This window comes from Anopheles gambiae, chromosome 2 (genome assembly GCF_943734735.2).
Source record: "Anopheles gambiae chromosome 2, idAnoGambNW_F1_1, whole genome shotgun sequence".
In the NCBI taxonomy this organism is placed as follows: domain Eukaryota; kingdom Metazoa; phylum Arthropoda; class Insecta; order Diptera; family Culicidae; genus Anopheles; species Anopheles gambiae.
Genome location: NC_064601.1, coordinates 106,550,127 through 106,563,397, shown reverse-complemented (window position 1 = coordinate 106,563,397; position 13,271 = coordinate 106,550,127). Strand labels below are relative to the sequence as shown.

The following is a 13,271-nucleotide window of genomic DNA, read 5'->3' as shown; positions in this document are numbered from 1 at the left end:
CGCGGATATCTTTACCCCACCAATGAAAGGTTCTTGTGACAAGAAAAGGCAAAGGAATCTCGTCATGGTGTTCGTGATATAGAAAATCGTATTAAATTTCATCTGGAATATTTCCCCCAAATCGTGGGTGAGATTTCTGAACTGAACCATCATTTCGCACCTGACCAGGACGTTCGGTGCTGCTACTGTCAGAAGGTACATGACATAACCTCGATTTATTAGGGTGTAGCGTCCAGCGCTCTATCTTTCTCAGTGCTGTTCTCTCTCTTTGCTGTGCGTGGAGTGGAGGAGTATAAGATAAACGAGAGAGAGAGAGAGAGAGACAGTGAGAGAGCGCAAGATATGTTTGCAACAACAAATCTGCTGCTCCCTTGTGGTACGGCGCGGAAGGTGATGGTGGTGTACGCACGGAAAGATGTCAGCATAATCGACGTCTTGAAGTGTGTTCTTGAACTACCAACGCCCAATAAAAAGTGATCTCATTGCAATTGTATAGATGCTGGATGTTTGGAAAACTGTTTAGATTTTAATGAAAAATATATCAAACTGGGTGTCTTGCAACGGCTGCTCACTTCAGTCTGTTTCGATAAGAGAAAATATGGAAAATTCTTCCCTTTTGGGGGGGGGGACGCCTGAGCATAAATCAACCGGTTGATTTTGGTGCTTTGTAACCGCATAGTAACTGTCAGCTCGATAGTTTGTAAAGGACAGCGCTCCTTGTCGTCCCTTTCCGGTTCTTACCACATCTCCGATTGATCGATCCCGCAAAAACCAGGGGCTGGTGCTTTGGGCTTTGATAATGGTTCCCAACCGCTATGAAAAGGAATAGTTTTGTGAGTTCTTTGCCCAGCCCCTACCACCGCCCAACCCGTGCAGATCGATAAATAGGTTCAAATAGGTTTCTGATGCCCTAAACCCCAAAAATGTTGGTGTTGGAGGCGGTTTTTGAGGATGCCATGCCATGTGTGTGCCTAAGGTAAAGGTGATTCCATTGAAGACTTTTGTGTGACTTCAGTTTCGGTGTTTCAATGGTTCGCTACTCGTTGCCATAAGTTTTTGATTGAAACACACTTAATAGGTTGTGCTTTTCTCGACTCTTGTTGGGGCGCATGGTGTGTGGTTTTTAGAATAAGGGGTTTGTGCCTTTAAAGTTCTTCAACAGTTTTCGCAGTACGTTGCTCTTGCCTGCTCCACATCCCAACCGCCGCACCCTCTTTTTGGTGTGGCAAGCTTTACCCATCCCGCACGATCAGCAGAACATCATATTCCCTCTGATCCTTCATAGTTAAGCAAAAATGCTATATGACGTTCCTTTCCGACAAGAAACAAAAAAAACTGTTTTACAACAAATGAATGAATGCGCCGTTGCTCGACGCGGAACGCGAATCACCTTCTCTCCTTAGAGCAGTGCTAGATGATGAAAAAAGTTGCACTCATTATTACTGCTGGCTGGCGAGGGCGCGAATCTCGGGTCCTTTATTTTTCCCAGCAAACCCACTCACCCACCGCTGGAGTGCTGTGCGCACCCCTGTAACCGATGAAAAGGTAAATTAATTAGCCAGAAGTGTAGTAGGAGCCGAAGCGAAGGCGGAGTACCTACCCACGAGAAACCAAATTAATTTGAAATGAAACGCAAACACAGTTGAAACTCTCTGTCTCTCTCTCTCTCTCTCTCTCTCTCTCTCTCTCTCTTTCTGCACAACACTCTATAATATTGCGTGTACTTTTGTACGGTTCGCGCAATGTTGTGGGGAACCGTCACACACCGCTTAGAGGGGTAGTGATGAAATCGACAAAAAATAAAATTGTGTACGCAAGTCTTATTTCCACTTAGGCTGCTCTTGTTTAAGCAGTAGAAAGGACCGCTCTGCCCCCAATATGGGCTTGTTTACCCTTTCCCCTCCTTGTATATGATATTCTGAATCGATGAATGAAAACTCACCTGTGGGAAGGTGGCTTGTGGTTTTGTTTGTTCCCCAATTCAATTGCCCAAAATTGTTGCAAATATTATGTGCTTTACTAACATTTCCCTTTTTTTCCTCTTATTTCTCCCTTTCGTTGCAGATGAATCCGTACGGCTGTATTTGGCCTGCTGGTTGCAGAAGTACTGCGCGAGCTGGTTTGACCGAGACCAGGACCAGCAGAGCATATTCAGCAAAGCGTTCCTGGAGAAGATACTGCAGATCATCGTCCGTTACCTAACAGACGAACCGAATGTAAGTGTGCAATCAGTCCGGGACACAGTGCGCGGCACCGAACGTGTAAAAGTTATTAAGAAACTATCACCACTCCCGGCCCCCATTACGACGACAGCGAAGTATCAATAGAATCCTCCCGCTTCCTTCTGATGAAGTAACAGTAATCAACACACCCATTTTTACGCCCAATGAAAAGTAAAACCTCACCGCGACCGAGGGTGGCCAGGTGGTGGTGTTGTTGGAAAAGGAAAAATCAAAACTATCTCCGCGAACGTCAGTTCATATCCTCTCGGTGGTGGTGGTTCCATTCTCACGCCCCATTTACATCGCATGCGAAGGAGCTCTACCGGTTGAAACGTGTGTGTGGTCTCTACCACCATCACCATTGCCATCTTCTTCGGTGGCCTGCTAGCATATGGCTGTAGCTTTCTGAGCTTTCTGAGCGACACATCCTTAGTCCACTTCTTGAGCGCGCGACCGAGACAGCGCGCAATAGTGGAAAAAGGATACAACGTGTACACTTTTTGGGTGGTAGCGGGAGGCGAAAAGAACAGCTTTTCTCATCGCTCGTTGTCCCCATTTGCGTTACATAATGTTAACAATGTTGCTGGCGAACAGGCGCGGGGACGATGAGGATGTGACGATGGCGGGGTGTCCTCGCCTTTGCTGGAATTTCCTTGATGCAGCAAGTGAAACTTCCGTGATGATGTACCGAAACAAGTCTTGATGATGTGGTGTCGTCTTGCTTGTGTGACTGTGCTGTTGCTACTTGTTGCTGGATGGAACCGGCATGGCTGATGTTCCTTTTTTTTCTCCCTTCTTTTTTGCTAAATGCCATCAAGAGGCCCTTCTGTTCATCAACAGTTTCATCTTCTCATTTGTGCGAAGTGATGTGTGTTAGCATGGTTTCTAATTATTGCTTCAAACGAGAGGAGGCTTCAAAACTTTTACAGTTGCCTCATTTGCCGAAATGAAGTGGTACACACCTCTTGGGACGATGAGGAGAGCTCTTCAGGTTCAAGAATTATTTAGCGGAAATTAGAATGTTCCGGTTTTGTGCCGTAGTGTCGTCCTACCCATGTGACACCTGCCCGTTTTAATTTTGTTGGATTAATGCAATCACCTTTTTCCCTCCTTCCCGTAGGTTCGTGCATCGACATTCGAATCGCTGACGTATCTGATCGAGAAAGGCTACCTGGACCGGGCGACCACGATCAAGCTGAACATCGTCGAGGAGCTGGTCAGCAAGCCGATCAACGAGCAGTTTATGGACATGTGTACCAACTACATCCATGTAAGTATATACGTTCTGCTTTCTTACTGCTTCCCTCTACCCTGCGAGGTTGATTTTTCTCGCTAATTCTCCTTGTGCGTATCATGCCCCATGTGAACGGAGAACCGTGCGCCAAGGGCTTGTTGTTGTACACCTGGGCTTCGTGAGGGCTGTTCGTCTTACTATTAGCATACTATCTAGCGGTGTGAAAAGTGTGCTGTTAAAACGAGTGTCATAAAGTGTGATTACCGTACCCTTCGCAGTGTATAGGTTAGGGAAGTGGATTACACTGAGGTGCGGAGATGAAATTCTGTTAAAAGGAGAAAGGCGTATAGTATAACATTGAGTTATTCGTTATGAAAATGATTACTACTGTATACTGCTTTCGTCTATAGTGTTGAATCCATTTCTTGGCCTTTTCGTTCAAGTGAACGACCTTTTCATAGAGGAACTCTCCCTGGCTCTTTTTCAGAGAGAGCCCATCATGGTGCTGATTCTCCTTTTATGCTCTAGGGTTTCTCTGTACTACGGCTGTTCGTTCAGAAGGAAAATCTTCTATTATAGATCTGATTCTATGCACCTTGAGAAAGATGCATTCGTATCTTAGTAATCTTACATATTCTTAGTAGATATTCTTTGGCTAAAGCTTTGCTCAGCTTTTGGTGAGACATCTCTTATGGACATAAATAGAATATCGCTTACATTGTATGTACTTTTCTTGCAATTATTATTCAATAGAGGTGTGGTAGTCGGTAGTGTGTATAAGAGTGGTAGAAACTACTTAGCTTTGGTAAAACGCTTTCTCACTATACTTCAACGAGATAGTGTGGTGTTGGGATGAAGTAGATTTAAAGATGAGTGATGTGAAGAAAAATAAACATAAGTAATGGTGGTCATTATCTCGATTGCTTCATTTCTCTACAACTTGTGTGATGTTTTTTTTCCCGATGTTCTTTCTAGCTCTACCTACTTACTTCTACTACTAGTGGTGATGGTTTGATTTTGTATTGTGTGTGTGTGTGTGTTTGCTTGTTTTTGGTGCGCGTGTGTGTTTTATAACTGCAACTGCTACTCCGGTGATGGTGGAATTACTAAGCACACAGGTGTGTCGTTGGGCTGTATTTTGTCTGCAAGAAAGACATGGGTAGTGAGATAGTGGCGTTTCAACCCGTGACGGCTGGCGCCGGCTTAGTACTGGTAGATCTCACTACCTTGTCTTTCATGTTGATAGATACAATATAGAAGTAAAAAGGTATAATGGTATATAAGTGGCAAAGCGGAACCGGTGATATCTCTCTGCAACCGATTTTGTGCGTATGCCAACAATCTTACTTAGCTAGCTGCTACATAAAATACGATACATATGCATCCTTTGTACTACTACAGTTGCGCTCTTTTCTCGTCTGCCCATATATTAAAGAAATTTTAAAACTGTTGTTCGCTTTCCTGTATTTCTTTCATTTTCTCATGGTATGCGGTGGTGGTGGTGTGTTCTGTGGTTTGTTAGCTACTTGGCTTGTGTTATTAGATTTTTCTGTTTGTCTTTTGTGTGTGCCGAGAGTTTCTTTACAGTTTTGTGAGTTTTGTTTGCTTGTTTTGTTACTAATGTTTTTGTTTATAACTAAGATTTATAATGTTTTACAAAAAAACGTTTCGCTTAAGCTTAGGCTCTTTTTGTTTGTTTGTGTATCATATTGTTTGTGATTTGATTTTTCTAATTACGTTCTAGGTATCATTTAACAATTCTTATTTTATTTTACGGTACAAATATTTACAACAGTTTCATTTTTTAAGTAAATATTTTTTTTATAATTGAATTTACATCTTTTGTTTTCCTTAAATAAATTACCAGCGCATAATTTAGTTCTAAACTCTACTTCAATCTGTTCCATTCGATTGGTCTCGTCGTTTCTTTCGTCCCATTTTCTTAATCCACAAACGAAATAAATTCAACAAAAAATGCCAACAATATATTGGGTGCCATGCATTGTCATCAAACTTGGTTGTTGTAGCTTGCTTTGATAGTTGCTATCACAGCCAGCTTTGATGAGCAATGCGTCACTTACCTACCTGCATCGAAGAATCGCCCTGCGATGGCTTCACTTGAAAGACCTCTTTTTTGCTCCTTCATCATAGTCGATCTTTCAACGATCTTAACGATCTTCCTTCACCTCTTAAATCTTGGTCTGTCGTACAGAGTTAATGTAATACAAACCGTATCAAAAACGAACCATATGATGGTTCACGTAAAGTACTGCCACTCGCCATTTTTATGCCCGTGTAGTTTGTTTCGATCCATGAAAAGCCTGATTAGATAGATTTTACCAGTAGCGATGGTCTTGTAAAGTAGAGAATGAAAAAAGCAGTAGAACTATTAGTGTTTCATAGTAAAAACAATCGTTTATAAATAACGTTGCAAAAACGAAAAGCGTTTCATCAATTTCGCGTGAAGGATAACAAGAACAGACATCAGGAAATAGTAGTAGAAAGAGCAAAAGGTTTGTTTTTATCTTTACCTATCAAAAAAAAGAGCGCAGTACCGTAACCTATTGATGCGAAAAACCACACACAACGGACTGGGCTCATCAATTGGTTGTGGCTATGTGTTTATCACCAAATAAACCGGACTCGTTTTCCGCTATTCACTATCATATCACAGCCATTTTGATGAGCTCGGTCGGGTGCTGAAACACATCTGGTCTCTCACTCTCTCTCTCACTCTCTATCTCTCTTAATCTCTCTCTATCTATCTCGGGTTGTCTCGTCTCTGTATCCCATGCGCGTAATCGTAATGTTTCCCTGCCATGTTGTTTGGATGTTTTTTGGAACTATATCGAAATGTTATGATTTTCTCTGGCGGTTAACATAAACAATGCAAAATTTTCAATATTTGTTCATTAGTCTGCTTGTGATTCGAATTCGAGTTTAACCTTTGATAATCCGTTTCATTTGCATCTTTGGCACAGCGCGACATATTTTGAGAAACCTTACTTTAGCTAGCTGCAATAGATAAAATATGTAAAATCTTTTCTATTGATGCATCTTTACTGAATAAAAAGTGAAAAAATCAATATGAGAAGTTTGAAAAGTGTGGAAAAACAGGGGCTGCTCGTGGTCAGGTCGTAAAAATGGTTGTGCCGTGTCGATTTAAGAAAAGTTCATATCACAGCCATTTTGACGAGTTTGACCACTCTTGAGCAATGTACAGCGTGGGAGGAAGTGTTACTTACATCAACGACAACAACAACGTGTCCCTCGTTGTCACTTTGACCCTCTCAAAGTGGCTGTGAAATGCGTCCTTCATTGTGTAAGGGAAGATTCCTTTTTCGCATATCACAGCCAGCTTTGAAGAGCGTCACGGTGGCGTAAACTCACCACCACCAGCAGCAGGCCACCATCTCAACGAAGTTTTAAAGTGCGCAATCGTGTGTGTGTGTGTGTGTGTGTGTGTGTGTGTATGTGTGTTTGATAAAGTGACGTGTGAAAATGATTAAATGTATTTATACAGTTCTACAGTGACGTAGTACAGCAGTGTTCCAACAGGACCTTTCTCTCGGTACAAACGCATGTCCTGTCTCTCAAAGTGGCTGTGAAATGGTGCACTTTCGATCCGATATCTCATATCACAGCCAGCTTTGATGAGCTAGGCCGTGTGACGCTTTCGCCTAAAGGTTGTTTCCCAGTCGACGTGTCATGTGAGCAAGGAGGACGAGTAGGGCGTGAAATGAAATGGTTATCCTCAATACCACCACCTCGAAGAAGCCAACAGGGTACAACAACACTGCCTGTTCTCATTTTCGCGCAACAAACTCTCTCATTCTCCTACACCGATTACAATCATTTTCTAATCCTCTTCTCCAAATGTTTCGTTTTTCTTTCTTTTCATTCCACCATCGACTTTATGGGTTTTCTCCTACCTTCCACCAACACAATCCTAAATGCTTAATGCATCCGCTTCGCCGTAACGTGTTCGGGGATTGCCAAAACGCAGCTGATGGTGAAGATTGCCCCGCTGGTGGGATGCGCCAAGACGCACGAGCTCCTGTACACCCGGTTCGTGAAAATGTGTACCTGCAAGATCAACTTCGTCCGCAAGGAGTGTGCCACCGCCTTTCCGGTGATGTGCGAAGTCCTGGGCAACGAGGTGTTCGAGAAAAATTTGGTAAGTATGCGGGCAACGTTCAAGCGTATTACATTACTAACCTTGTTTTAACCCTGTTCTGCAGCTGCCAATATTCATGAAGCTGTGCGAGGACGAAATCTGGACCGTGCGCAAGGCGTGCGCCGAGGTGATGCCGTTCATTGCGCTGCTCTGTACGCTCGAGAAGCGGCGCAAGGTGCTGGTGCCGGCGTACAAGAAGTTCATGTTCGACACAAGCCTGTGGGTGATCAAGGCGGCGCTAAAGGTATGCATGCTATGTAACATTACAGGGTTTTCCAGGGGTTCTCATAGTTGTGAGACAGTTCCTTGAGTCTTTGTTATGGGAAGTGAACTTCATATGTTGGAAATTGGACTCTATGGCATCCCGTTTGGACAGGCTTCTTTGAAATTCCTATTGGATTTGTCCATCAAGAGTGCTATAGTATAGAGCCCAATTCCCATTGTATTAAGTTCATTTCACGCAAGAAGGAGTCAATACAGTGTCCCACAGCTATGAGAACTCCTGAGAAACCCTGTATTCCCTTCCTCTTGCAGTCAGCTCCAAAAAAGCATCATTTTAATGTTACATTTTTGTGTTACATTTTTGTGTTGGGCGATGCTTCTCCCTAGAATCTGGGCCGATTTTTGGCAACGTTCGCGCAGCTGCAGATACTCGGCCTCGCGTACAACAGCAGCCTCGAGCTGTCGATAACGAACGCGGCCGACGAAGCGTTCCAGGAGCTGATGGGCAATGCGCGACAGCTCGCAACCGGCAGCCAGCAGCCGGCGGCGAGCGTGCTGCTGAAAAACTACGAATCGTACGAGCAACGGTTCAAGGACTCCATCCAACGGCACGCCCTGCTCTCGCTCGTCAAGTCGGCGGACGATGAAAGCTCGGCCTCGTGGAAGGCGACCTCCCCGCGCTCGGAAGATTGCATCAACGTGGCGGCCTACCTGGCCTCGGTGGTGTTCGTGGAGGAGCATCTGTCCCAGCGGCAGTCGACGGGCTCGACATCGGACGATGGCGGCGGTGGCATTTCGAAGCTGACCGACCTGTTCTTCGTCCGCCACAAGTCGCTGTCCTCGAGCTCGTCGATTGCGTCCACGTCGCCGACACCGTCCCCGCTGTACCGGGCCAACCAGAGCTACGACGAGAAGAACCCGCTCAACCGCTTCATGCGCTACTGCTCCCCGCTCAAGAACAACTTCGAGCACGCGTTCGCCAACCCGTCCGGGAGCGACGGGGGCGACCAGGGCGGTGGTAGCGATGCGTTCGATAACCACGGCCACTGGGACTCGGAGGACGACAACTTCGGGTCGAACCATCTGCCGGACCTGAGCCTGGCCGGGGTGGACGTGGAGGCGGGCGAGGGTGGCGGTAGTGGCGTGATTTACGACAGCGATAACCCAAAGCATCAGCAGGCGGACGGCGGTGGTGGCGGAGCGGGCGGGCTGGACTTTATCATGGAGGCGGGTGCGGAGGAGGACGAGAATGCGATCGACGAGTGCTTCAACTCGCACCAGTTCTGGTACATCAGCCCGGGGCTGGCGCTGGATCTGGAGTTCATTGACAAGGAGGAAACGGGCACGGCCGGCGATGAGGCGTCCGATGCGAGCAATAACAACGTTCGGGAGCGAAACGAGCGGCGCAGCAGCAGGCTGGTGGAAGCGAAGGCGGCGCCACTCGCAGGGGCTACGGCGACCGATGACAGCAAGAACAATAATTTGACCCAGCAGCAAGCCGGCGGCGGCAGCACTGGCAGCGGTAACACTGAGCCGTCGCCGACGGCTGCCACCGGCGGTGAGACGGGCCCGTCCTCGGCCGCCATGGTGGTGGAGGACAACGAGAACCAAAATGACAGCGACTCGAGCTACGGCAGCATCAACAACAACGAGACCGACAACAACAAGCTGATCTACATGTACGAGGATCTGCTGCCGTCCCAATCTCAATCGTCGGCGGCAGCGGCGGCGGCCAACAGCAGCAATAACAATGCCGGTGCCGGCACAGCGGCTGCTGGAGCAGCATCGGGTGGGGCGGGCAGCAGCAGCAGCACCGTGACGCCCACCATGACGACGGTGGAACGGATCCGGGCGGCCGAGCAGCTCAAGACGCTGATCCGCTGGGAGAACGAGGAGGTCGAGTGGAACCTGCTGGAGGACTTCCTGCACATGAAGAACGTCAACATGGAGCTGTGCCAGGACTGTGCGTACAACTTCCCGGCCGTGGTGCTCACCTTCGGCGACAAGTTTTGGCCCATCCTGAGCCGCTACTTCTTCGACCTGTGCGGGGACGTGCAGGACTCGGTGCGGCGCACGATGGCCGCCTCGATCAGCAAGATCGCGCTCATCATCGGGCGGGAGCAGGCCACGCGCGACCTGGTCCCGTCGTACACCGAGTTCCTGCTCGATTCGGACGACATCAAGTTCGAGGTGGTGCGCACGCTGGCCGAGTTTCTGCGCGTGATCGATGCGTGCGAGCACGAAACGCTGATGAACCATCTCGGCATGTGTCTGCAGCCGCCGCTCAGCATGATGAACTGGCGCTTCCGCGAGCTGGTCGGGCAGCAGATCATGGAGCTGGCCCGGATGCACACCGCCATCCGGAAGGAGAACTGTCTGCTCTTCCTGACCGGGCTGTCGATGCGGCTCATGCTGGACAAGTACGACAGCGTCCGGAAGGCTGGCATCGATGCGGTAGGTTTGCGGGCTTTATTTTTGTGGTCGCTCTCTCTTCCTCTTTGCACGGTCATGCGTTACAGTCCCGTTTCTTTTGTTTCTTTTTCTAGTTTGTCGAATGCAGCCACGAGTTCCAGCAAAATGACAAGGTGTTTGAGTTTTTCAATAAGCACTTTGCCTCCTACAGCAACTGGCGTCGCCGTCAGACGTATGTGATAGCGGCTGGAAAAATGGTAAGCTCTTCGCAGTCGCTTCCAGCTGTAACAGCCTGATGGCTAAGGTTTTTTTCTCTTTTGCTTTCCCACACCATCAGCTCGAGACTGATCGCGTCGAAGTAAAAATCTTCCGCAAACATGTGTTCAACAATGTACTCAAATTGGCCGACGACGCGGTGCCGAACGTTAGAATACAAGTCGCCAAGTGCCTCAAGGAAATTATTGCTCCCCATCGTACGTATCTTGTCGCCCCTTGATCCTTGCTTTCTAAATAAGTTGTGATAATTGTGTTAACGTGTTACCTCCGCTTTGTCTCTCCTTCTCTGCAGCCAACTTTGCAAACGATCCGCAGGTCGAGCCGACGCTGCAAAAGCTGCGCACCGATAAAGATTGCGACGTGCGGGGCCACATAGACGGCTACCAGAGCCTGGAGGAGGAGATGGCGGCCGGCGGTGGGTGCGGTGGTTCGGGCGCTTCTAACGCCAGCACAATGATGATGACCTCGGGCGACAGTGAATCGCACCACGAGTCGTCGTCGTCGTCGTCATCACCGTCTCCGTCGCCGTCCCCTTCGGCGGCCCGTTCGCTGACCAATTCGTCCGTCTCGTTGCGCCTGTCGTACGCGGAGGCCACGAGCGGCTTTTCCTCGCTGATGCTGGACGATCAGCAGTTCTACTCCGGTGAGCAGCAGCAGCAGCGTCATCAGCGACAGCAACAGGCCGACGAGGAACGCGAGCTGAAAGATGGGGAAGGTGAGGAGGTGCAGCTTGCTGCTGGTGCTGGCGCTACCGGTGCGTGCTCGTCCGAGCGTGGTGTCGATGTAGCGAACGTGGAAATGCATGGCGTAGCAGGAGCGGGGATGGTAGAGCGACACAACGACCACGACAACGGCGAGGACGACGAGTGTGGCGAGGAGGCGATCGAGCAACCGACCTCTTCCATGTCGACCGACGACGATGCGGCCTACTGCTCCGAGATGGAAACGTCCTCGGCCGTCTCCACACCGTCGGCCGCACCGGCCGCGACACTGGCGACCATTCCATCGCAGAATGTACCATTAGCGAGCGGCAGTAGCAGCAGCAGCAGCAGTCAGGTCGTGCCATCGTCCGACAGCATCGCGGACGACCTGTCCTCGGATCTTGTGAACGGCGAGAGCGTACCGACGACGCCTCCCTCCCGCACCACTGCTGGCACTGGTGGCAGTGCAGCGGCGAAGAAGGGCGCCGACAGCAACGGTGGCAACAGCGGCAGCAATAGCAGCACACCCAAGATGCGCGATAACTTCTTCAAGCGACGCTCCAAAGGCAAGAAGTAACTCGCTTTTTGCGGGCACGGGCCTGAAGAATGCTTGGGAGCGCGCTTGCACCCGTACCCAGCACCGTTTGGTCGACACGCCGCCCTCCCGCCAGCCAGCCAGCCAGCCAGCCAGCCAGCCAGCCTTCCCCCCACACAAACCAGCTATTAATACTTAGTTGCTGCACAGAGCGTAATGATAAGTGCGCTGGAGGAGGATGAGGGCCGCGCACAGAGGACGACTGCTGCGGATTTTTAGGCCGATTGTTAATACTATTAATACTACTACTACTACTACTCTTAATACTACTACAAAAACAAACAAAAAAACCCGCTGTCATTACTTCCTCTTACGACAAGAAAACAAGCAAAGATCAAGCTTCTGGTGTATTAGCAATTTATGAGTTTTTGTTTTAATTGAATATAGAGCGAACAATTCTTCCTCGCGTTCCCCCGATTGACCACCGATAGGAAATGGGATGAAAAAAAACAACCAGAAAACCATACAAAAGTGTGTAGGCATCGATTCCCAGCTAAAAACGCGCGCACACACAGACACATGCATACACGTGCACGGTAGCGTTCGAATTCGATTACACCTCCGTTTAGTAGTAGGAGATACAATCGCACGTGGCGTGCCGCGCACACGGAGAGGTTAGGTTTTGTTAATTTGCTGTGTGCTACTACTGTTTCATCTTGCTCTAACTTTTTAAACTATTACAACTGCACCAGTGTGTACATTATCTGTGCGTGTGTGTGTGCGTGTGTTCGCGGTTATTTCGTTTAATTTAGCATAAATGTATCCCTATTATTGAAACACACCGACGAACCTGCTAAGAAAAGGGATGCGCGCAACACATTGTGAGCAGACGCGAGAGGAAAATACAAAGAATCGTTGAACCCTTTTTTCCCCCCAATCCACCGTTTGTTGTCTTTTTTTTTTATTATTTTAAAGTAATTTGCAGCAAAGAGTAAAGAAAAGGCCAGAGGTGTGTGTAGAGTGTGTAGAGCACGGAACGATCATCGCGGACCGCCGGTCAATAGTTTCGTGAAGCAAAGAGGGCAAAGAGTTGTTAAATAATATCTTATCAAACACACACACACACACATAGAAACCGGTGTTTCTGTTATATCTTTCCAGTATAAAATTCTAGTAGCAAAACAGACCGAAAATCAGGCTAGAAAAGCAAAAGCGGCAACACGGTTGAGAGGAAAAAGGGATATGAAAGAGGAACATGCAAAGACGATGGGCAGAAGTAGAATATAGACACACACATGATATAGGGCAGGATGAGGAAAAGAAACGAAATCGATGTTTTTTTCGGGATCGATCGACTGCGAGGTGTAAAGGAGGAAGAGGAAGCGCGATGTGATTAAAAGCAAACGAAGGATAATGAAAAGAGAGATTGATGGGATGTAAAATCGACCAACGCGTGCGTGTTGCTGAATTGCATATTTCCGAATTGAAACGA

The 13,271-nt window shown here is 48.0% G+C and overlaps 1 protein-coding gene across 8 annotated transcripts in view; it reads left to right on the top strand.

The window, feature by feature from the left end:
* The window catches only part of LOC1270308 (uncharacterized), a 120,833-nt gene extending 107,608 nt beyond the window's left edge, over positions 1 to 13,225 (top strand). For all 8 annotated transcript variants that reach the window (XM_061643672.1, XM_061643673.1, XM_061643675.1 and 5 more), the window contains 8 exons: positions 2,065 to 2,216; positions 3,343 to 3,492; positions 7,463 to 7,633; positions 7,698 to 7,877; positions 8,243 to 10,309; positions 10,402 to 10,524; positions 10,605 to 10,740; positions 10,836 to 13,225. In XM_061643672.1, the coding sequence (XP_061499656.1) occupies positions 2,065 to 2,216; positions 3,343 to 3,492; positions 7,463 to 7,633; positions 7,698 to 7,877; positions 8,243 to 10,309; positions 10,402 to 10,524; positions 10,605 to 10,740; positions 10,836 to 11,821 (3,965 nt within the window). In that variant the 3' untranslated portion in view covers positions 11,822 to 13,225. The remainder of the gene's footprint in view (positions 1 to 2,064; positions 2,217 to 3,342; positions 3,493 to 7,462; positions 7,634 to 7,697; positions 7,878 to 8,242; positions 10,310 to 10,401; positions 10,525 to 10,604; positions 10,741 to 10,835) is intronic.
* Positions 13,226 to 13,271: the final 46 nt, after the last annotated feature.